At 38.1% G+C, this 25,902-nt stretch overlaps 1 protein-coding gene across 2 annotated transcripts in view; it reads right to left on the bottom strand.

The window, feature by feature from the left end:
• Positions 1-23,248, bottom strand: part of TTN5 (ADP-ribosylation factor family protein) — a 135,885-nt gene extending 112,637 nt beyond the window's left edge. The window contains exons 1-3 of one of the 2 annotated variants that reach the window (XM_089788513.1): positions 23,128-23,233; positions 22,984-23,025; positions 22,797-22,907 (exon numbers count right to left, since the gene is read on the bottom strand). In XM_089788513.1, the coding sequence (XP_089644639.1) occupies positions 22,797-22,907; positions 22,984-23,000 (128 nt within the window). In that variant the 5' untranslated portion in view covers positions 23,001-23,025; positions 23,128-23,233. Of the gene's footprint in view, positions 1-22,796; positions 22,908-22,983 lie in introns of both variants that reach the window. The other variant, XM_089788512.1, reaches the window with a different exon arrangement.
• Positions 23,249-25,902: the final 2,654 nt, after the last annotated feature.

Genomic DNA, 25,902 nt, shown 5'->3' with positions numbered 1-25,902 from the left:
TGTGGCCTCTTTTGTGGCCTCTCTTGCCTTCATTTTAAATGCAATGTGCAATGGGCCTCTTTTGCGGGTTGAAATTCCCACTTCTTCCTCATCCTCTCCTGGCACAAGTACTTGCAAGAATGGATGTTGGGAGGATGCAATTGGTTCAGTGGGTGCATGCATCTTGCTCTTTGAGGATGGACCTTGATAGTAGCTTTTTTTTTATCTATCAATCAATGCATCAGCAGCTTCTTGTTCTCTTACAAATGAAAGTATTTTTGCACTAGTCAGCCCAGTACCATATTTGCATTTGCACATTCCAAATCCTTTGCCAGCAAGGCCCATAAAATGAAGCTTCACTCGGGAATATGAGCTATTGAAAGGTTTTCCTTTGTTACTTTGACAATAATTGCACTTCCAATAGTATGAGCCACCTCTTGCAACCTATGATATCCGTGTTGTATGTCTCCACAAAGGGAACCTATATCAGTTTTGAAATTATCAGTCCCTTCCCCTCTTTGGCCTCCCCACTGAACTTTGACTAGCACTACCACTAGTATCCATTCTTGCCTATTTTTTTGCAACCTATTATCTAAGAAAATAAATAAATTTTAATTAGGTCCTAACAACTATGAACATCATGCACACAAGTGGAAAGAAGTGAGAAAAAACTACTAAAAGAGATACCCAAACTTGCTTCTACATATCTTTCAAAAAAAAAATTGAAAAAAACCTTGAAAAAATTCATCAAAATACTTAAGAATGGGATTGATCACTTACTCTGAATGATTTATACTCCTTTGAGAAAGCTATCTCTCACTCTTTGATCGATCCTCTTCGAAAATGTTGAACTTGGCTTCACAATGACAATTCAAACTAGAGACCAAAGGAGAAGTGGTTGTAGGTGCAAACAAAGTTCCAAAATGAGTCGTGAATGCTTCAATATTCACCTTTAGGGTCGTTTCAGGGTTTCATATTTAAAAAAAATCTAAAAAATGCAATTAAAACATGTGTTGAATGGGCAACTTAAGTGTTTGTTTTGTTTTTTAATGTTTTTTTTGGGCCTTTTGGCTGTTGGGCCCGCAGATGCTCCCGGATGCGTCTAAAAGCCCTGCGATAGCTAGTTGGAAGCCAGCCGCAGGTTCCCGGATGCGTTTGGAAGCCCGCGGATGGCTTCTGGCCAGCTTCCGCAGGGCTTCCAAACGCATCCAGGATCTGTTTGGATCCGCTTCCGCACCCAAACCTATCCTTGACAAATCGGTAACTTAAGGGGCTCCTATATAAACCAGGGTTACCTGAAGCACGTCCCCAACCTAATTTCCCCCCATTCCAATTATGAGGACATTTCATGCACTGGGGACAGCTAGGGAACATCCCCCCCACGTCCCCAATTTTTGAAAATTCGGTGGGGACGTCTTAGAAACATAGGGACATCACCCAAAAAAGAGGGATGGCTAGAAGTACCAAGAATGGTCGAGGATGTCGTAGCCATCTCGGGAACGGCCATCTATCCCCAACGTTTTACACACAAAAAATAAAAGATAAATAAAATAATGCCAATTCATTTTGCCTTAGGGGGAGTCGTTGTGGGCCCCACTCTTACATGCCCTAAAAATCCTAAAACATGGCTTATAGTTGCATCTTCTCCATTGTTTTTACATGCATAAAATTTTCAAGTTTTTTTACTTCTACTCTTACATTGATACCAACAACAAGGTTAAAATAAATACAAGGAGGTTAAAATAAAAATGCAGAAATGAATTCAGCAATAGTATATTTGGAGATGAGACAAGAATTACAAATGGTAATCAATTTAAACAAGCAAAAACAAATGACAGTCACAGCATTAATCTTTTTATACGAGAATAAACCTGGCTTTGCAATCGCATAAACATTAGGAGACCAAGATGTTGGTCATCGCATGCACTCATGAGCCAAAATAGATTCTTTTCAAATTTGTCGGTTCAATACTTGTTGCTTCAGACATAACTATTCTTTTGTCCCTCACTGTTGTCAAATGACACTAATTCTGATACAAAATTGGCTGAATCAGAATAGGAGTAGCAGTTTGCTTTGTTTTTATGTAATTTGATTTTATATTGAACATGAAACTATACGGAAGCACTTAGCCTTTGGGCATTTTGGTTTTGTATGTTAAACTTTATTACATAATTTTTGTTATCATGTGCATATATGATACTGACAATGAACATTGAATTCCGATTTCCAAATTTTGAATGCATATTGTGTTTCAAAACAATGAAATGTTGTAAACTTGTATGTTAAGGTTCTATAATGTTTAAATGGTGTGCTTTGTCCATATTCTCATGTGAATGTCATGTATATTTGCAAATTTCCCTACATATTTTAATATTTCCCTATATTTTATATAGTTCTCCCCTCGTCGTCCCCAATTTTGGCAAAAAAAATGTTGTCCTAGAAACTTCTCCCTCCGCCCTCATCCCAAAAACTCGGGATAGCACTAATATAAATCCCATCCCTCTCATTCGTAAAACAAGAATTGTTGGAGAATTATTGCTAATATAATACCAAATTGCTCTGCTTTTCATTGTTGTGTCTTGCATGGCGAATTGTTGTAATTAATTTGCATCATTGCATGGTGATCCATATTTACTCACTTTGCTTAGGATTATATTTCATGTTGTTTAGAAGTAGTTTAGTTAAATGAAAAAAATGTAGATGTTTACTTGCTTGGCTCGAATATAAACTAGGCCACTAGCCTCTTGTTGATGGTAGGAGTGCCTCGTGTGGTGAGTTGGTGAAAATACTTACCTTTAATTGATATCCAATCTTCAATTAGGGTCAATTGATGGGATTGAATAGGGTAGATATTAATTTGAAAGCCATTTGAGTATATCCTTAAAAGCTTGCACTAGAGGGATGGAGTCTTTGATTAAGCTACATCTAGTAAAGTCCAAGTCCATCCATAATTCCTTGCATTCATAGTTAGAAGTAGAAGTAGTTGTAGTTCAGTTATGTCTAAGTTTAAGTTGAAGTAGAAAAGTTGGAAAATGAAACCATATTTTCATTACACATTGTGAAGCTAAATCTTTAGAAGTGCAAGCAGCTGATACCCATTGATTGAGCAAGTGTAAATCTCCTAAGTGATTACCAGAAAATTACATTATTTCATTGAGTGAGTAACCACAACCAATAGAACCTTGAAGTCATTTCATATCTTACATCGCATTAGCATGAGAGATGACCTTATATCAAGAGAGGATTGAGTGTTTCCTGTTTCGTCTCAAAAAATTGAGTATTTGATTCTGCATATTGTAGTTGAGTAAAACTCACATCAACACTCCCCATAATGAATAATGTCTACAAAAATGGTGAGTTCTTGAAGATGAAACATAATCCAATGCCTACAAACAACATTTCTCCCCTTGGGAAGAAGATAGACCAAGTACAAATGCAGGAACACTTCTCATTCTGGATACAAACTAATGAAGTGTGATCCATATGCAGTTGATGATGTTGTCTCTGAAATCTTCTCGTGTCACTATGTCCTTGGATGATGAAGATGCCATGAACCAATCAGGAACATGCCCAATCACAATACAAGGAGGCAAACAAGAAACCAATAGAAATTGATGGCGAACAAGCTCCAAAGACAAAGATGAAGTGACAACATTGTTGCTGCAACTATCATCAAATATGAATGCCTTTAAAAATTGAATGGGAATCTCCAAGCTTGAAAACTTCATCGCATAACCATGATCAACCTGAACCAAGAAATGTGATATATTAAGTGAAGGAAAAGACAGATGAATGTTAATCTCCAAAGAAGGTGAAGAAGTATCTCCTACTGTGATGAAGTTGTTATCAAAGAGAAGACAAATCCCCTCAAATGTGTCTCAAATCTGAAATGTGAGACTCCACAAATAATGAAACAATATTTGGAAAACAGGAATCCCAATCTGACTCCCTAGAATCATCAAAAAAAGGATGTGTGTGATCTCAACTAAAGAATCGGAAACCGCTTAAGTATCTACAATCTCCTCCAAAGGATTACAACCATGGGTTATCTTCTCTAAAGAATGAAGAGGCACATTGGAGTTGGAAAGAGGAAGACAGAGAGATGGTGAAGACCATGATCTTCATATACATCCCGAATGTATGTCCGACAAGCATTAGGATCACAAAAGTCAACAAGTGACTCCATAAAGTTATCATCAACATGCTAAAAAACACATCAAAAACTGTGGCCTGAAAACCTCTTCAAATACCCTAATCCCAATCATTATCGAGACAAGGAACTTCATTATACAAAGGGCAATAGATTATACTCATTAAGATGAGTACGAATGGGATCACTCCATTGCTTATAGTTCTCTTTCTCCAAAGTGATTAAAAAGCCCATGACTAGAGCAATGGTGTACTTCTCACACTACAAATTGAGATCAACAAATGATTACACCCCATAATTAGGCTACAATAGACTTAGATCACTATGTGAAATACCAAACTCAGGTCTGTGCAGTACAATTGCAAAAACTAAGCCAAACAATCACTATAAAATAAAAATAATAATTATACACTTTCAAAAAAATTGCACATAAAAAAGGAGTATGTATGAGCCTAAACAAGACCTTGGAAGTTGCAAAAAATAGGATTGGCAAATTTTAGAGAATTTCAAGCACAAAGTTCAAAAGCCAGCTGCACCATTGTGTAGAGCACAAAATTCTACCCCAATAACCAACCATAATCTGAAATGAACTAGCTTCCTTCTTTTTAACGCTCAAGTTGTGACCCTTCAGTTTCCCCTGTTTTGTCTTTTGACTTCTTCCTCTTTTGCGCCTTTTTACCTTTATAACATTAAAATGACACTTTTTAAATGATTTGCATTCAACTTCCTAACAAGCCACTTTAATATTTTGTAGTTGGGTTGCATGTTCCTAATGTCTTAGAAAGGGGACATTATAATCAACATTCACACATACATCACAAGGAGAGGAAGTTGATAGGAAAATCAAGGAAGCAATAGATTTCATCCAAGGAAGGGGAAGCATAGAAGCAAAGGATCAACATCTTTAAAAACATGAAAGAGATTATCACAAGTTTGAAGAAAAGGAAATCCTTGCAGAACTTTCACTCACAACACAAAAGGCTCTTCTTGAGAATGAGTTGAAGGAAGTTTCAGACACCCTTAGAGAAGAAGGTAGCCAAGTTAATAAATTAGAGGCAGCACTTCAATATATATTATATGTAAATCTAAATATGAGGAACAGTTTGACAAGGCACTAAAGAACATCATCACCAACATGTTCTTTTGGGGGGGTGCTAATGGATAACATGAAGGGAGTTGTTTCTTTGCCGAAGGTGTTTCAAGATAAGCAAGCTACTGCAAGTAGCATGATTCACCATCAACTCCAACCTCTAGAGACTCTACCTCTTGAGCTTGAATTTGACAAACATATAAACAATTTGGATGATCTTCCTATAAATTGTGACAATGCTATGGTCGATGAAATCCTACTTGAAGAATTGCAAGATGTTCCTAAAGAAAATTCTACATGCAACTCCATGGAAGAAGAGAACAAAGGGGGGTTTGGGTTGGTGCTGCAACTTTAATATTGCGTTTGAACAACCTAGAGAAAAATTTTAATTTTAAAGATGCACTCGAGGAGACCACAAGGATGCATGGTCAATGCTATACAAGGATGAGCCTCCAAAAGCAATATTCTCAAGGCTTGACTCCAACACTAATCCTGCCTTGATCTCTCATGAATTCGATGTTTGATGTCAGAGGGAGAATCTGCCACCAACTGCGGCCTCCTAAAGTTGTGGATGATCAAGAACAATCTAAACAACAACTTTCAAGACACTGGGTTGTATATTTTCTTGCTTCTAATGTTGAAAAGTTTGGAAGTTATTATTTTGATTATGGATATCTAGGAGGACAAATTGTTTGTGAATTAGTCATAAAACTCATGAATTGCCTCAATTATTGATTTTGCATGATATATTTCCTGAATTTGAATGTGAGGTGATAAAATATCTTTTGTAGTACAAGGATAAATTTGCAAAACTGAGAACTGTCACCCAAGTCTTGTTACTCTTGAACATCCTAAGAAACCATGTTAGATCAACTTTATATGTAATGTCCCCATTTTTTAATAAAATATTTTTGTTAGGTTAATTAATTAAATGGTCCTAAAAATTAAATAATATGACAAGGACTTATTTAATTAATTGATTTAATTAATAAAAGGGCCCAAATAATAAAATAATAATTGAACTTTGTCAGCCAAGGTTCTATTTGTAATCCTTGGGGAAGCTTCATCGAAGCCCTTTATAAGGCCAACTTGTAGGTTGTTGTAGGCATGTGATTTGGATTTTTTTATTGTACTGCGAATTCCTATTGGAGTTCAATATTGTTCGCCATTTCGGAAGTGGAAGATCTTCCCTACTTGGCCAGTACAGTTTTGGCGGCATTCAATGCTCACCCTATTCCGATTCTCTGTATTACTTTGCTTTGGACCTAGCACATCTAGAGCACCATCTTTGTTGAGAATATATTTCTATGTTTTGGTGAAAAATTGCATACATCTCTCTCCTTGGTTTACAAATCACTATCTAGCAAGTTTCCTGTAAGTGTTTGGCATTGAGTTGAATCAAATCTATCTGGTATCGTTGGGCCTCACACTGACTCCCATTTCTGGCTTCAACAAGTCCATTTGCATCCATAGTTTTCCTCGGCACAATACTTTCCATCTATCTCCAGCACTGTACAACACACAACCCCTCCCTCACTCTCATTGTGTGGCTTTCACAAATCCACCATACAACTTATTCACACCCCTTATATGGTTGACCCAACATCATTGTATGGCCGATAATCACCTAAGGTCCCCTACGGACCAAGATTTGGATCAGGATAGCCTTCCGACCGGGATAGCTTTTGGGCCGAGATTGCCTTCGAATCGAGATTACCTTCGAACCAGGATATCCTTCCGACCGAGATCACCTTCGGGTCAAGATCGTCTTCAAGACATTACAGTGGTATCAGAGTTGGTGATTCTACCAACCTGTTAGGAGAATTGAGAATTTGGACTTGGATCCCACTATAGCACCCAACAATGCCAAATGGTTTCCAGCCGATTGGAAGGCACATCTGTTGGTCAAATACTCCAAGAATACTTTTGCATGCCAACTGTTGGATGGTCAAGTGCAGGATGACATATACATGGTGATTGGCAACATCATTTACCACAAAGACAGAATCTATTTGGTGCTCGAGTCCAAGATGAAGGAAAGTATTTTGGAGGAAGATACTTGCACAAATATTGTCAAACTAACACCCGACGGTCAACCTAATCAAAATATGGGTTCTACCAACAACCCTCTGAATAAGCATGCTTTACCGATAGTTGTTCAGCTTCCAAGTGATGTGGACTCAATCGAGGATTGTTTGCAGAAGCAATTTTTACAATTGGTTCAATATGGAGTTTACACTTTGGCTAGGCTAGAGGCATACATGATTGCCACCTCTTCATGTGAGGGGCATCCTCATGGAAACTACAAGTTGTACTTGAGCTATAAGATCCCTAAAGAAATTTATGAGCATGATGATATGAAGGCTTTGGATATGATAATCGAGATGTCTCAATGAGATCTTAATGACTATGGGCATGGCCATGTTTATATTAGTGGCACATCGAAAGCTTGATGGATATTTACTTTTCTCGTCTACATCCAAGTGAGTATACGTGATCATGATGTGGCATGAATACTTCAGTAGATACAGCTATCAATGTTTGCGCTTGGTTTGGGATCCTGGAGCTGCAGTGGGCAAACCATTCGATGATGGATTGCTTGAGAACAAGCAATCTTTGGGTGGTGAGGATTTGTCATGTCCCCAATTTTTAATAGAATATTTGAATTAGGTTAATTAATTAAATGGTCGTAAAAATTAAACAATATCACAAGGACTTATTTAACTAATTGATTTAATTAATAGAGGGCTCAAATAATAAAATAATAAGTAAAGTTTGTCAACTTAGGTTCTATTTGTAATCCTTGGGGAAGCTTCACCAAAGCCCTTTTCAAGGCCAGCTTGTAGGTTGTTGTAGGCATGTGATTTGGATTATTTTATTGTACTATGAATTCTTGTTAGATTTCAGTATTCTTTGCCAATTCGAAAATGGCAGATCTTCCCTACTTGGCTAGTTTGGTTTCGGTGGGATTCAACCCTCACCCTATTCTGATTCTATGTACTACTTTGCTTTGGACCTGGCACATCTAGAGTGCCATCTTTGTTGAGAATATATTTCTATGTTTTGGTGACAAATCGCATACATCTCTCTCCTTGGTTTACAAATCACTATTTTGGCAAGTTTCATGAAGGTGTTTGGCGTTGAATTGAATCGTATCTATCAGGCATCGTGGGTCTCACACTAACTCCCATTTTTGGCTTCAACTAGTCCATTTGAATCCATATTTTCCCTTGGCACAATACTTTTCATCCATCTCCAACACTATACGACACACAACCCCCCCTCACTCCCACAGTATGGCTTTCATAGAACCACTGTACAGCCTATTCACACCACTTGTACGGCCAACCCAACATCACCGTACAGATGATAGTCACCTGAGGTCCCCTTCGGATCAAGATCCCCTTCAAACCAAGATTTGCCTTCAAACTGAGATAACCTTTAGACCAAGATCCCCTTCGGACCAAGATTTGCCTTCGGATCGAGATTGCCTTTAGGCCAAGATTACCTTCGGACCAAGATAGCCTTAGGCGTCGAGATAACCTTCGAACCAAGATTGAGATTGCCTTCGGACTGAGATATCCTTCGGGTCGAGATTACCTTCAAACTAAGATAGCCTTCGGGCCAAGATTGCCTTCGAACTAAGATTACATTCGAACAAAGATCACCTTCGAGCCAAGAGTGTCTTCGAACCAAGATTACCTTCGAGGAGAGATAACCTCCAGGCCGAGATCACCTTTGGACCAAGATTACCTTCGAACCAAGGTAGCCTTCAAGCCAAGATCGCTTCAAACTAAGATTACCTTCAGACAGAGATCACCTTTGGGTTGAGATTGCCTTCAAGACATTAAAGTATATATCAGTTTAGTCGGTGTCATCCCTTTGGGATTCTTGTACATAGAGTAGGTTTGTCTTGAACCACTTGATTCAAAAGGGTCAGAGTAGGCTTCATTTCCATTGGTTAGAATAGTTGCTTTGTTGAGCTTGGATTAATTTGCCTTGAGTCAACAGACTTGAGATCTTTTTAGTGGCCCACTCAATTAGGTAGTCTAGTTTGTTTTAGCAAGTCAATTGTCAGTTTGCCTTGGGTCATTTGATCCAAGTAGTTGTTAGTTGTTCAGTTTGCTTTAGCTTAGGTGTTTGACATAGTTTAGTTAGAGGGATCCAAAATTGTTAAAATGGCAAGGTGTCAGACAACAGGCTTTAGTGTCTCTCCCAGTGGATTTGTTTTGTAAATTTCCAAGATATCCCTTTATAAGGTTCCTCGAATTGGAGATTGGATTCCTAAAAACCTTATCTTGCGAAAAGGATTTGTCCTAAAAGTGGATTGGATCATGCTTGTGTTTTGAGTATTTAAGTCTTTTGATTACAACATTTTACTTGCACTTAATTGCTCTGAGTTCTTTGGGAGTTTTCAAAGCAAAGCTGGGCTTAGTAAAAATTATACACCTACTTTAGCATCAATGTGGTTTTCCAAACCATCTACTAGCTTCACTACTTGTAAACCAAAATAAAAGTGAAAAAGAAAGAAAAGTGCAAAAGAAAGACAATGAGAAAAGGAAAGTGAAAAAATGAAAAAAAGAAGCAATTTAGCTCTAGGTGTGGCAATACCTCTACTGGTGCTACTAAATAAAAATCACTAAAGGTAGAGCAACGTTCATGGTTGACCAAAGCAATAACCTCATTGGGGCTAAGGACATCAGTGGGGCTCTACCCAAAATGCTTTTGGAGTAAGGAAATTAAAATAGCTAAGTCCAATGGATCTAAGAGTCTTTCTAGGTTCTTTTCGAGCAACGAATGAGTATACTTGCACACATGTGGATAATTAAGGGTGAAGACTCTTAGCTCAATCTGTGGTGTCTTCCATATTGAGAGCATTTCCTAGTTGTTTGATAGGTGAAAATGTTGTTCTAAGGCTCTTTGTTCCAAACAAGTTTTTTATCCTAGAAATGCTTAGGAACATTGCTTTTGGATGGGTACTAGATGTTGTAAAGATTTCACACCATCGCCCCATTTGCAAATGGGGACCCCTTTTTTTCGTTTCAAGCTTCAAGAGTAGATTCTTTCAAGTAGTCTCTAAGGTCTTAGGTAGCAGCAATTTCAAATGTCTAGACCATAGTTGGAGGTAAGATGGAGTCAAGGAGATAGGGTTGGAAATCAGACGAGTCTTGGAATTTGTGTGAGGAAGTCTTGAAGTCATCTAGAAGGAGATGGTCGATCAGATTAAGAGAAGGGCAGCCCGAGGGCAATTTGACTTCATCTTGAGCACAAAAGAAGATTCACTTGGGCCCAATCCATGGCCTTGTTTCCAGCCAAAGCAATAGGCGAAACTTGTGAGAGAAAATGACCAAGTCTAAGAGAAAAGGGTGTATGATTGTGTACATTTGGAATTCCAGTCAGAATTCCTCTGATTAGAGGAATTCCACCATGGAAATTCCTCTATTGTAGGAATCTCCGCCTTTACAAAGACTGAAAAACCTGGTAATATCTCAGTCCTTGGGTTTGGAAAAGGGTCAAATTTGAAATATATGGGTGAAGTTTGGGTGATTTGAAAGTTTGGAAAGGTTTTGAGTGCCAAGAGTTCTGGCGGAAGTCCTCTGATTAGAGGATTTTCACCAAGGAAATTCCTCTAACTCAGGAATTTCCACCTAGAATGACTGCCTCAATTTCGATAGTGATTAAAAGTCCTATGTGTGAAGCAAAAATCAAGGTGCTGAAGGTGGGTAACTTAGGAAAGTTTTGTAGTTAGAAAGAATGTTTTGATGCATGCTGGAATTCTGGTCAGAATTACTCTGAGTAGAGGAATCTCTGCCTAGCAGTCTTCATCTTTTGATGCGATTTGGAGTTTGAAAGAGCAAAATTGAAAGGACTAAAGTGGCTAAGTGTTGAGGTTGGAAACAACTTTGAGCTGCTGGATGGGATCGGAATTCCTCTGATTAGAGGAATTTAACCAATGGAGTCCTCAAATCTGAAAATGTACTCCCTCTAAATGATGGACAAAATCGGATTGAAAGGTTGCAAAGATGTAGAAGGAAGTTGTCAAATGTTTTAGGAGGAGTGAGTTTTGGAGTTGTAATATCAAGGAGGTCAAGCCAAGGACCCATCATTTTTCATCTCTCACAGAAAATTTTGCCCCTACGATGAAAGAGGTTTCGCTGAAGATCAAGTGCCCAAATGGAGGAAATAGGGTAATTAATGATCGTGAAATGAAAGCAACAAAGGTTGAAGGAGTTAAGATTATGGAAAGAAAGCTGAATGAATCCTGGGCGGAGTTCCTATGATTAGAGAAATTCTACCCAAAATTTTCCTCCAAGAGATGGATGGTTTAGAATTTAAAATTTGAATTTTTCGGCCTCTATTCCAGCCAGCTTGCAGGGCCTGAGATAATTTTAAGAATGTTTTTTATTGGCTAAAGCACCAAGGTCAGCCCTCTTGGGGCTGTGCCCTTTCAAGAGCCCCGACACCTATATAAGCAAGGTTATTTCAATTCATTATAACATCAAGCAAACAAAGTCTTTCCTCTGCATTGAGACCTTTGAATCACCCAAATTAATTCCTTTGCTTTGGCAGCAAAATTCCATCAAAAAGAACACTGATTTGGTCTCAAATAGGTAGCAATCTGAGACGGGGAAACATCCCTTCTTCCTAGCAGCAAGTTGGAGCTATCACAGCTGGTCTTCCTCTAATTAGAACGAAGAGGGGAACAAGAAAACAGATCTGGGTATGTCACTGCAGCCCACGGCCCATTCAAATCCAGATTTTAATTAAACTTCATCCCAGACTGTAATTGGGGACCAATTAGACTAGAATTAAGAGAATTTGCAAGTAAAGGGAAGTGTGATCTCAACTTGAGATATTTTATAATAGCAATTAGAGGAAGGTAAAATCTAGAGGAACTTTATTTCATGAAAATTCTGAGTTTTTCTTCTTCATTCTGTTGCTTATCATCACTTCATGATCTTAATGCTTTCTTCCCCTTTTTGTCTTGCAAGGTGTGCTAAGGGATGCTTAAAGACTCCAAACTCGAGCTCCACAACTCCAAGTGAGAGGGGAGTTCAATTTAGATCGAGATCTAAGTGGATTTGAAGACAAAGTTCAACACAGGTTTACAAGTGCAAGATGTAATCATCCAAGTACAAATCCAAATCGATCCCAACAATATGAAGGCTTCCAGAAGTTCAATCAAATCTACAAATTCAGAATTCAAAATTCAAGTTTGAAAGTTATCTAGAACATAAAAATGCAAGTTTATTTTGAAGTCAAGGGGAGGTTCAAGAAGGCAAATCGAATCACATGAAGATATCACCAATTTCACAAATGCAATCAAGTTCAGATCAGATCAACAACATAAATACAAATTCAAGTTAGGCCATGAGAAAATCTCGAAGGATGAAGGGGATTCGAGGGAAGCAATTTGAGAACATAGACCATCACATTTATCCTCAAGGAGTTGAAGAGTTAATCAATGTTACTTTCTAACAACCATGCAAGAAATATTTGCAGTTTTAATAGACACATTCCACAAGGCAGGATTCAAAGCGCATGTTCTTAAATAGATCTACATGATAAGGATAGTGAGGTGCCACCTAGCTATCTTCTCCAATCAGAAAATTCCAGATTCAAGCACAAGAAATCAAATCATGCCAATTGTCCTATTTTCTCATCGGTTTGAAAAAATAATGCAATTTTCTTATCGGCCCATGAATTGGCACCCTCATGTAATAGGTTGCAAATTTGGAAACCCTAATTAGGGTTTGTAAGGAGAAATCTTGGCCCTTGATCTCCAATTGATCTTGGCCCATCACTGTAATTGGACATCTGTAAAAGGCCAAGGCTTTCTCATTTGTAAGGGGTTATAAAATTAGAAGAGTGGTAGAGTTAGAAGCTAGAGAACTAGTAGGAGATTAAATTAGGATAGCTAAGGGAAGGACTTGACCAAATTGTTGCTATAATGCTATTGATGTAATTGTTGGTTCTTCATGGTGAATTAAATAATATTGCTTTGAAGTATTGCATGATTTCCTCAATCTTTTAATCAGAGTAGATTTCATTTCATGTTGAAGTAGTTTAGTTGAATGAAAGTTGTTTTCAATGTTTACTTGTTTGACTCGAACAAATATGTGTAATGTCCCCATTTTAGCAGTTGACCAAGTGTGTGTGCGTTAGCCTTGTTCTACATGGTCCCGAGGGCTAACGAAGGGTTTAATGGGATCCTAGAGTGTTTTGGCCTAGTCATTTCCAATTTGGACTAAAACGAAGTTGATTTACTTAGTTTCAGCCATACTTACTATTTTTAGTAAGTCGGCAGGACACAGTGTAGGTCAATTTTGGTGATTGGATTCGATACTCCTCAGTCAGAGCTTTCCGATGAGCTATCACTCGCATTATTCGGAGTCCGATTGCTAATACATTTTAATGCCTGAAGTTTTATTAAAGTAACGTCTAATTTAATTGTAAAATATTAAAGTGTTACTTTAATATTTATTTTATGGTGATGTGTACCCAAGGGAGACATAAGGGGTATTTTAATATATGTTTTATATATTACACATCTTTTATCCCACATTGCCCATATGAGTTGAGTGGACCCTTGGAAATAGAATAAAAGGAAGCATTTGTGGCTTCATTAGGCAGGTTGAATATGAGAAGAAATTGGTGTGTGAGTTGCAACTCCGTTCTTGGCATTTGAGGACGTCTATCCTCTCTTGTAACATTCTAGATGTCATTCCCTTGGGGTTTGGGCTTTGGAATTCTTTGTTATTGGCTTCATTATCAGGCAGTTTAGTTGCATTTCCGGCTACAGGCAGATTTGGTATTTTGCTCATATCTTCTTCACTACTTATCCGACGCTTACGCCGCTTTGAGGGAATGGTATTACGAAGGTAGTGGACTGATTGAAGGACAAAGTATTGTAGCAGCAAGTTCGAAAGCATGGGCTGTAGTATTATGTCAATACTGCTGAAGTAATTAGTGAGTTGTTAAATCTGCCATGTATTTGGTTTTACGAATTCTGAAAATAACATTTTATTAGCAGCAATTCATTTCCACTTTGCATATTATTGTAGTTTCTTTCTTGTTTATGTTGTATGATACCAATTCCATGCACAAAACACATCAAACAAATAAACATTTGATTTACGGAGTTATAAGGGGTTTAAAACATTAAACGGAGAAATAAGAGGTTGCATGCAAACTGTTTGACAAAATTCCTTTTAGCAAATTGGTTTAGTTTTTGGGACATCCAAGGGTGCTCATTTCAGTGGTATCAGAGCTATAAGTCCTGCCATCCTGTGGAGGTCTTATAGGGAATTTGGAACAGCCGGATAGAGGGAAAAAGTGTTTGACGAAATGTCAAAATACTAAAATCAGAAATAAATAAAAAACACAGGCTAAGCATTTATGTTTGAGCATGCGACAGGGGTCTTATAATTTCCGCGATACCAGAGCAAGACAAAATAGGATTTCAAACTTGCAAAGCAAACAGTCTAGTACATCCGTCCAGGTGGACATTGAATCCAACCATACAGACACAGAGGAGGTATTCTTTGATCAGGACAATAATATGGGTGATCGAGATGACAGGAATACAGGATTAGGCGGAGGCGGAAATGCTGGTCCAGATCAGGGGGAGATACTGTTCAGACAGTTATTGGATACATTAGAGAAGGGGTAGCGTATGCAGCAAGAGCAGAATAGGCGAATGGACATGATGTTGCAGCTCATGGCTAGACAGATGGGTGTCAATATTAATCCAAGTGATGCCAACAACAGAAACAATAACAACGAGGGAAACAATAACCATGGAGGCCAAGGCAACAACAATGGTCCTGAGAATAACATTAATGGTAATAATGGACACGGCAACAATGGGAATGAGGCTGATAACTTTAGACATGTTGCACGCCTAGCGCGAACTGCAAGCTCGAGACCTCTTCTACCCACTTTCCCACCCAGAGATCTGGTTCAACCAGTAAACGAACCGCAGATTATCGAGTTACAGGATTAGTTCAGGAGGGACTGGGAGGCTAGTGGACCGGAGTTTCAGGCGAATATTTCTCTTAGAGATTATATGAACTTGAGGATGAGACACATGCCTAAAGCAGGAGGGAGGAATCAAAACTTTGAGCTGAGGAAGAAAGTTGGAAAACTTTCTTTACCTTATTATGATGCTTCAGGGAAGATGACTGCACGAGCTTGGGTGCAGAAGGTAGATACATACTTGCAGCTAAATCCTATGCCTGAGGAGGAGGCTATCAAGGATGCGGCTATGCACTTGGATGGCGTTGCACATGAATGGTGGCATCATGGCATGGTGACTTTGGGGCATAATCAGATTACATCCTATGAGGAATTCACCGAAACATTGATTGAGAGATTTGACACTAAGGATCCCGAGTTACATTTCAAAGAGCTAGCACAGTTAAAACAGTCAGGTTTTGTGGATGCTTACATTGCCGAGTTTCAGCGCTTGTCTGTACTTGTTACTGATATCTCTCCTAGGAGATTGGTGGTGTTATTTTGTGATGGTCTTGCTGATCCATTACGAGGTTGGGTGAAGGGACATGATCCACTCACCTTAGCTGAAGCAACTAAAAAGGCACGAGATTTAGCCCCTTCGGTATACAAAGGAAAAAACCATCCAACAGATTCTTCCTACCGCAAGGACAAAGACAAAAAACCGTTTCAGAAAGAGTATAACAAACCCAAAGAAGGATCAAAGGGACTAGACAATGAAACTTTGAATGAACTTCGAAAGAAGAAGCTGTGCTTCCATTGTAATGAGCCTTGGGACTTATCTCATAAATGTTCTCTCAAGGCTAAGGCAAATCAAATCGAGTATTTTTCAGCAGAAGAGTCAGAGTCAGAAGGGGAGGATCAGCACTCCGATTCAGATGAGGGTAACACTATAGAGGACAGCAACATTCCTGAGGATGATAGATCCTTGGCACGCTTGACAGGGGCCCAAAAGGCAATCACATTTAAGGTCAGGGGTACTATCCAGGGGCAGAAAGTGATATCTCTTATTGACACTGGGGCTACACATAACTTCATAGATGCACAGTTGGTAGCCAGGAGAGGGTTACAGACAGAGGAGCATGATGGGTTTAGAGTCATGGTGGCTAACGGTGATAAGTTATTATGCACTCGGAAGATATCTAATCTTCGCATCAGGTTTGGAGATGGCTACGAGTTGGAGGATGAGTTCTATGTTGTGGACATGGGAGATTATGATGTCATCCTCGGCATGACATGGATGGCTTCACTAGTTGAGTTCACACTCAACCTAGCGAAATTGGAGATGAGATTCCAGCATGAGGGCAGAACTGTGGTATTTAGAGGACTTTCAGATGGAGGTTGCAAAGTAGTGTCCTTGAGGAGAATGCAGAGACTTTTTCATCATGACGACATAGAGTGGACGGCAGAGTGCTACATTATGCCAACTTCACCAGAGCCACAAGAAAAGAGTCATCCACCAGATGTCCAGAAGATACTTGATAGACACGCTAAAGTATTTAGTGATATTCCTCATGGGGTTCCTACTGAAAGAGGGATGGAACATGTTATTGAGCTCGAGGAGGGAGCCAAACTAGTTATGATTACTCCCTATTGTCATCCTAAGAAACACAAGGATGAGATAGAGAAGGCGATTAAGGATTTGTTGGAGATGGGGCATATCAGGCCCAGTAAGAGCCCCTTTGCTTCAGCAGTAGTATTGGTAAAGAAGAAGGATGGGACGATGCGCATGTGCATCGATTACAGGGCACTGAATAAGAAAACAATTAAAAACAGGTATCCCATTCCTAGGATTGATGAGCTGATTGATGAGTTGCATGGGGCATGCTTCTTCACCAAAATTGATTTGCGATCCGGATACCATCAGATCAGGATGAGAGCAAAGGACATTGAGAAAACAGCCTTTCGATGTCACTATGGCCACTTTGAGTTCATGGTTATGCCATTTGGTCTAACCAATGCACCCGCTACATTTCTGTAATGGACACCCTTGGATGTCCCAACTAACTAAACCAAATTGCTGAAAGGAATTATGTCAAACAGTTTGCATTCAACTTCTTAAAACCCCTTATAACTCTGGAAATCAAACGTTTATTTGTTTGTTGTGTTTCGTGCATGGAATTGGTATCATACAACATAAACAAGAAAGAAACTACAATAATATGCAAAGTGGAAATGAACTGCTGCTAATAAAATGTTATTTTCAGAATTCATAAAACCAAATACATGGCAGATTTATCAACTCACTAATTACTTCAGCAATATTGTCATAATACTCCAGCCCATGCTTACGAACTTGCTGCTACAATACTTTGTCCTCCAATCAGTCCACTACCTTCATAATACCATTCCCTCCAAGCGGCATAAGCGTCGGACAAGTAGTGAAGAAGATATGAGCAAAATATCAAATCTGCCTGTAGCCGGAAATGCAACTAAACTGCCTGATAATGAAGCCAATAAGAAAGAATTCTAAAGGCCAAACCCCAAGGGAATGACGTCTAGAATGTTACAAGAGAGGATAGACGTCCTCAAATGCCAAGAACAAAGCTGCAACTCACACACCAATTTCTTCTCATATTCAACCTGTCTAATGAAGCTACAAATGCTTCCTTTTATTCTATTCCCACGGGTCCGCTCAACTCATATGGGCAATGTGGGATAAAGATGTGTAATATAAAACATATATTAAAATACCCCTTATGTCTCCCTTGGGTACACATCACCATAAAATAAATATTAAAGTAACACTTTAATATTTTACAATTAAATTAGACGTTACTTTAATAAAACTTCAGGCATTAAAATGTACTAGCAATCGGACTCCGAATAATGCGAGTGATAGCTCATCAGAAAGCTCTTACCGAGGAGTATCGAATCCAATCACCAAAATTGACCTGCACTGTGTCCTGCCGACTTACTAAAAATAGTAAGTATGCCTGAAACTGAGTAAATCAACTTCGTTTTGGCCCAAACTGGAAATGACTAGGCCAAAACACTCCAAGATCCCATTAAACCCTTCGTTAGCCCTCCGGACCATGTAGAACAAGGCTAACGCACACACACTTGGTCAACTGCTAAAATGGGGACATTACAATTTCAGAGTTGTATGAACTAGGTATTCAGGAAGCAGCTGAGGAGATTTGTCTTGATCTTCTTTGATGACATCTTGGTCTTCAGTAAGACCTGGGAGGAGCACTTACATCATCTGGAGGAGGTTTTATCTATTCTGGAGAGAGAGTCATTGTATGCCAAGGAATCTAAATGTGAGTTTGGCATGACTGAGCTCCTTTACCTTGGGCATATCATTAGTGCAGATGGCGTTCGGGTTGATCCCGAAAAGATTAGAGCTATTGTAGAGTGGCCTACTCCCACAAACCTTACACAGCTTAAGGGATTCTTTGGTTTATGTGGTTTTTATAGGAGGTTTGTTAAGGGATTCTCACAGATTGCTACACCCTTGGCAGATCTTACCAGGAAAGGAGCCTTCGTGTGGACAGGGGCAACACAGAGGTGTTTTGAGCATTTCAAGCAGGTAATGTCTTCATGTCCAGTTCTAGCTGTACCGGATTTCACGAAGTCTTTTGAGCTTCATTGTGATGCATCAGGTGATGGGATTGGAGCAGTATTGATGCAGGAGAAGCATCCCATTGCATTCGAGAGTGGGAAGCTCCGAGGAATTGAGAAAAGTTATTCTCTCTATGACCGGGAGATGTTGGCCGTAATGCATGCATTGGCCAAATTTCGATCATATTTGGTAGGTGGACGTTTTGTGATCAAGACTGATCACAACAGTATTAAATACTTCATGAGCCAGCGTGATCTTAATGACCGGCAACAAAAATGGGTGACTAAATTGCAGGTTATGACTTTGACATAGAGTTTGTCAAAGGTAAGAAAAATGTGGTGGCTGATGCCTTATCTCGGAGACCTCACTTATGTGCTCTGCCAGAGATTTCAGGAGATTGGAGAGATCAGATTATAGCAGAGTATGTCGGAGATGCTTGGGCTTCTGGATTGATTTCAGGTACCATACAGGATGATCGCTATGAGGTGATAGATGGATTGATCAGAGTTCAGGACAGGCTTTATTTGATTCCATCATCACATTTGAGAGAGGCGATACTGAAGGCATTTCATGATGCACCCACAGCTGGACATCCGGGGGTCTTCAAGACCTACAGGCAGATCCGAGAGCGGTTTTCATGGAAAGGGCTCAAGGATGATGTTCAGAGGTATGTCAGGGAGTGTGTGGTTTGTCAACAGAATAAGGGAGAGCACACATTTCCTGCAGGTTTATTACAGCCCTTGCCCATTCCTGATAGGAAATGGGAAAGTATTTCGATGGACTTCATCACTGGTTTACCACGAGTGCAGGGAAGGGATTGCATCTATGTGGTGGTGGACCGCTTGACGAAGTTTGCTCACTTCATTGCTATTCCGTCCACTTACACAGCAGCACAGGTGGCAGATCTTTTCTTTAAAGAGATATTCAGGTTACATGGGTTGCCCAGATTCATTGTCAGCGACCGGGATAGTAAGTTTATGAGTGTTTTTTGGCAAGAGTTGTTTAGGTTGTGTGGTACAGATCTTACACCTAGCACTAGTTATCATCCGCAAACAGATGGGCAAACAGAGATTGTGAATAAATGGGCGGAAGGATATTTGAGGAACTATGTAACTACACAACAAAAGGTTTGGATCAGATGGTTGCATATGGGAGAGTATTGTTATAACACCACTTATCATATGTCCATCAAGATGACTCCTTTCATGGCACTCTATGGTTATGAAGCACCTAGCTTCATGGATTTAGTTTTGGGGGACAGTAGAGTGCCCAAAGCCAAAAACTTATTGCAAGATAGTCAGGACATCATGAAAGTGCTCAAAGAGAATATACAACAGGCCCAAAATCAACAGAAATTGTATGTTGATCAGCACCGAATAGAGCGTAGCTTCGAGGTAGGGGATATGGTTTACTTGAGGCTACAACCATATAGACAGTCATCGCTCAAGAAGAGCGGAGCTGAAAAGTTGAAACCTAGATTTTATGGTCCCTACAGGGTGATTCGCAAAGTGGGCAAAGTCGCCTATGAGCTTGAGCTTCCAGAGGGCAATTGAGTGCACAATGTGTTTCATGTGTCTAGGCTTAAGAGAGCCATTGGTCAGAGTGTAGTGCCTTCTGCAGATTTACCCCCTTTGGATGAGGAGGGGAAGCTTGTGTTAGTACCCGAGGCTATTCAGCACACCAGAGAGAGGAAGCTTAGAAACAGGATAGTGAAGGAGTATTTGGTCAGATGGAAAGACCTGCCGGAGGAAGATTCTACATGGGAGAGTGAGCAGGTTATTTAGCAGGCTGGACTGAGATTGCTTAAGGACAAGCAATTTCAAGGGGGGCGGACTGTAATGTCCCCATTTTAGCAGTTGACCAAGTGTGTGTGCGTTAACCTTGTTCTACATGGTCCCGAGGGCTAACGAAGGGTTTAATGGGATCCTGGAGTGTTTTGGCCTAGTCATTTCCAATTTGGGCCAAAACGAAGTTGATTTACTCAGTTTCAGGCATACTTACTATTTTTAGTAAGTCGGCAGGACACAGTGCAGGTCAATTTTGGTGATTGGATTCGATACTCCTTGGTGAGAGCTTTCCGATGAGCTATCACTCGCATTATTCAGAGTTTGATTGCTAATACATTTTAATGCCTGAAGTTTTATTAAAGTAACGTCTAATTTAATTGTAAAATATTAAAGTGTTACTTTAATATTTATTTTATGGTGATGTGTACCCAAGGGAGACATAAGGGGTATTTTAATATATGTTTTATATATTACACATCTTTTATCCCACATTGCCCATATGAGTTGAGCGGACCCTTGGAAATAGAATAAAAGGAATCATTTGTGGCTTCATTAGGCAGGTTGAATATGAGAAGAAATTGGTGTGTGAGTTGCAGCTCCGTTCTTGGCATTTGAGGACGTCTATCCTCTCTTGTAACATTCTAGACGTCATTCCCTTGGGGTTTGGCCTTTGGAATTCTTTCTTATTGGCTTCATTATCAGGCAGTTTAGTTGCATTTCCGGCTACAGGCAGATTTGGTATTTTGCTCATATCTTCTTCACTACTTGTCCGACGCTTACGCCGCTTTGAGGAAATGGTATTACGAAAGTAGTGCACTGATTGAAGGACAAAGTATTGTAGCAGCAAGTTCGAAAGCATGGGCTGGAGTATTATGTCAATACTGCTGAAGTAATTAGTGAGTTGTTAAATCTGCCATGTGTTTGGTTTTATGAATTCTGAAAATAACATTTTATTAGCAGCAGTTCATTTCCACTTTGCATATTATTGTAATTTATTTCTTATTTATGTTGTATGATACCAATTCCATGCACAAAACACAACAAACAAATAAACGTTTGATTTCCGGAGTTATAAGGGGTTTAAAACATTAAACGGAGAAATAAGAGGTTGCATGCAAACTGTTTGACAAAATTCCTTTCAGCAAATTGGTTTAGTTTTTGGGACATCCAGGGGTGCTCATTACAATATGGGTCACTGGTCTCTTGCTGATGGTAGGACCGTAGGAGTGCCTTATGTAGTTAGCCAATGATGGAAAACACTTAACTTCAATTGATATTCAATCTTTAGTTTGCATCCATTTCATGGGATTGAAGAGGGGGTATTGTTTTGAAAACCATTTGAGTGTTCCTTAGAAGCTTACACTAGGTGGGTTGATTAAGCTACATCTAGTGGAGTTCGAAGTCGTTCACAATTCCTGGAATTCATAGTTAGAGGTAGACGTATCAGTAGAAGTTAAGTATGAGTTTGAGTTAAACTGAAAAGGTTTAAGATCAAATTATATTTTCATCGCACATTGTGAAGCTAAATATTTAGAAGTGCAAACAGCTTATGTCCATTGAATGAATAGCATAAGTTTTCCGAATGATTACCAGCAAATCACATTATTTCACTGAGCAAGTATCCATAGTTTATAAAACCTTGAAGTCATTTCATGATCTTACCTTTAGCATAAGAGGTGACCTTATATCAAGAGAGAATTGAATATTTGGTATTTCACCTCAAAACTTTAAATGTTTAATTCTATATATTGTAGTGGAACAAAATTCACATCAACAGCACCCAAGAAATAGGGGCTAAACTTTTGGTGATGTTAATCCACACCACTAACCAATATCATGGATTCAATCCAGTTTTCTTCAGAAGTTTTAAAGTTTGCTAAAACAATTGAATATATCGGTGATTCTGCTGTCATAATAACCAGGTTCAAAAACCAGAGAGCGTACTATGCTCGATAGTCTTTCGGGAAAACACCACTAACCTGACCTGCAGACTTGACCCAGGTGAACAATAGACATATATGAAACGATAGTTGGCTCCATAGGCACAGAATATAGAATAACGGAAGGCTGGACCACCCAAATATGCTGACCAATCTAACACACTATTCTACATTTTTTATGAACAAAGGAATATTACTGAAAAACAGCACGCATAATTGAATGGGCCCTAAATCCTGACATGTTTAATTGAGTTTCATTTTTATAAGGTACCTCTTATATTCAATGGTTTTGATGTTGAAACCCAAAGTGGGGCTGATGCCAGTGGTGTCTTCGCCGTTGATCCGCATTACAATGGTAGTTTTTCCTGCATTATCAAGGCCCCTGCAAACTCGTACCAAATCAGTCTATCCTCTGAATTGAGCAAATAACGAGGCAATTATTAAAAAATGAGGCTTACACCATGAGAATTCTCATTTCCTTCTCCTTCTTCTTGACCTTCCTGATAATGCTCAGAAGCCCCATTACTATTTCAAACTAAAACTAAGTAAAAATGAAGAATTTCAATGTTTAAATCCCAATTTCTGTTCTGATAGAGGGTTACTTAGGTTGACTGCCGCTCTGTCAACAGCAAAATATGATTGTGATCTGCGATTTCTCTCTGAACATGCTTCGTAACGATCCCACTTTTTTTTCTTCAAAAGTAGACCGGAAGTTTAAAATGTGTCGATTGATTTTAAATTTTAATATTTATCTTGCAAGGAAACTAGTTTTTAAAATAAAAAAACATAATAGCAACTTGAAAAGAGTATATCTATGTTTATTAGTATTTTTTAAAATAATAATTTAATGTGTATTAATTAAATTAAAATTAATTCTTAATTTAATTAAATAACATTTTTTTTTTAATTTAGGTAAAATAAAAAAATTATTTTTAATAAACTAAATATAATTATTAGTCCCTGCCTTATAAGGCAAGGAACTAATGTTCCCACTTCACCCCCCTCTTCGTGCATTAATTTTTTGATCGCATAATATATAGTTTTTAACTAAGGTTTCAAGCATAATATTATTTAATTCATTTAACACATTTAATTTCTGAATTGCGATTGGTCGTAAACCAATTTCTCGGGTGAAAAATGAAAATTTCAAATAGAAAAAAGCAAAAAAGGGGCTAGCGATAACATTGTAATAAATGTCCCCAAACAAGGGCAACGTGTCCACTGCAGCTACGATCTGTTATGGCTTTCATGCATCCGTAGGCATGAAAAGAAATGTCTTTGTTTTCGATCTAGGCAGAGGGAGATTTTATTATTCTTACTTAGGGTCCAAGTAGGCTTTTTTTAGTTTTTTCCCCCAAATATGTTGAATTTTTTTGGTTGCTTATCATTGCCGGGAGGAAGAAGGATTAAATAATTTCAAATAAAGAAATATGCATTTTGATTATTCGCCTACTCACCATACCTTACCCACCCACTATGAGATGCAATTTCTTTTTTAAATTCATTTGTATCTTATGAAACACATTATTAATATTTAATATTGATTTAATAAAAATTAATAAAATAAATTATTCATTTCAATTTAAGAATTGGTTAAGATAATATGATTTTAAATTCAAAAATTCAAATGTTTGAAATCAATTTTTTGTTATTAAAAAAATCTTAATTATTACAATCAAAATAGAATAGGGGTTACTATTTTGAAATAAACATAAGTATTTTTAAAATAAATAGTACAAATAGTATAAGTTTTTCTATTAAAAGAAATTTATTTTTTATATAATTTTTACTTTTATTATTATTTAATAAACTTTACTCTTTACAAAATTTATTTTTATTATTCTAATTTCTATTTTTACTATTTAATAAATTTCATTAAACTTTTAATTTAATGTATTATTGACTTTAAATTTTCATTAATACAAGAGGTCATAATATATAGTACATGACTAGATTGCAAATCTAAACCTCTCTCATGGGACTTTGAAGTCTTTAATTTGTGCAAACTAAGAGTCAATCTTTATATATTAAATTAAATCAATTTGGATTGATGTTTTTTTTTTCATTCCCTCCAAAACGAAATTAAATATATATTAAATTAAATCAATTTCAAACCTTGCATTAGGCAAGGACTCAAGCTCTCCAAGAGCTCTTGTTTATTTATTTAATTTATCATAGACTAAAATAAAATCTAATATTTTAATAGATTAAATAAATTTTATTTATTTATTAATTTATCATATATTAATAAACTATCATCTAAAAAAAATTTACATAAAAATTCTATTATGAAAGGCTAATAGGAAAATAGCATACTTAAAGTGAACAACAAAAAAGAAACTAAAATAATTATAAAAATTAAAAGTTAAAAGCAATAATAACAAATTTGTGATGGCAAAAACAACAAACTTTGTACACAAAGCAGAGAAGGCCTCCTACAGGGGCACGGCAAACTTGTGATCCAATGCTCTTATCAAAGGGCGCAAAAACCCTAATCTGCAAGGAAATCTTAAGATCAAAGGAGTTAATTTTGAATCCCCGCCAAATGCTCATCAGAAAGCAGCATGACCTATCATGTGCTCAAACAACTTTGAAGCCCTATCTAAGTTACATGAGATTGGATGGGGGAGAAATCTATAAGGCATGAACAACCGAAAGGCATCAAAACAATAATAAACAAGCCTCTAGATCAAACAAGGTTCAAATGAATGCTTCCCTCCTAATAATTTGTGGTTACAAGATGCGGTAGTAGGACAAGAAGATGGATGGACACTTGTCTACAACAAAAACCAAAAAAGACCAAAAAATGCACCGAAGCACTTGAATAGGGCAAAGTCTCAAACAAATCTCCTTCTCAAAAATACCAAAGCCCTCAAAGATTTGAAAAGAAATGGGATTGAAAGAATAATGAAGCAGAAAGCCCAATTCTCCAAAACTAAATATGCACAATCAATCCATCGTCTTTCGTTAGCTTGGGAGCAAGGAATTCCCCAAACAAGGCTAACCAACAAGCAGATAGTCCCCCAGGCTGAACCTAGTTTTGCTAACCATCAAGGTAACCTCTCTCTTAACAAATCTCAACCTAATTTTCTCTCAGTAGTCAATAGTATTCCTTTAGAAAATAGGAACTTATCTATGTATTTGGTTAGTCAAAATCCCCCCGAACCATGCAAGTCCATTCCTCCGAGATCAAAATCCGATGTCTATATCCCTCCACATAAGAAATCCCTCCTGGAGACTTATCAGAATAGGTCTAAGCCACCAATACAAGAAATCATTGGGAACATATAGTATGAACCCCTGACTTTGGGCCCTTAGATGAAATGGCAAAGAGAAGAAGTTTTAGAAAATAGATTAGTGGTTCAAAATGTAGAATC

The sequence above is a fragment of the Cupressus sempervirens genome, chromosome 6 (assembly GCF_028749045.1).
Source record: "Cupressus sempervirens isolate cs-2001-9-10 chromosome 6, ASM2874904v1, whole genome shotgun sequence".
Classification (NCBI taxonomy): Eukaryota; Viridiplantae; Streptophyta; class Pinopsida; order Cupressales; family Cupressaceae; genus Cupressus; species Cupressus sempervirens.
The sequence above is the reverse complement of the archived record's forward strand: the minus strand, read 5'-3'. Positions and strand labels throughout refer to the sequence as shown.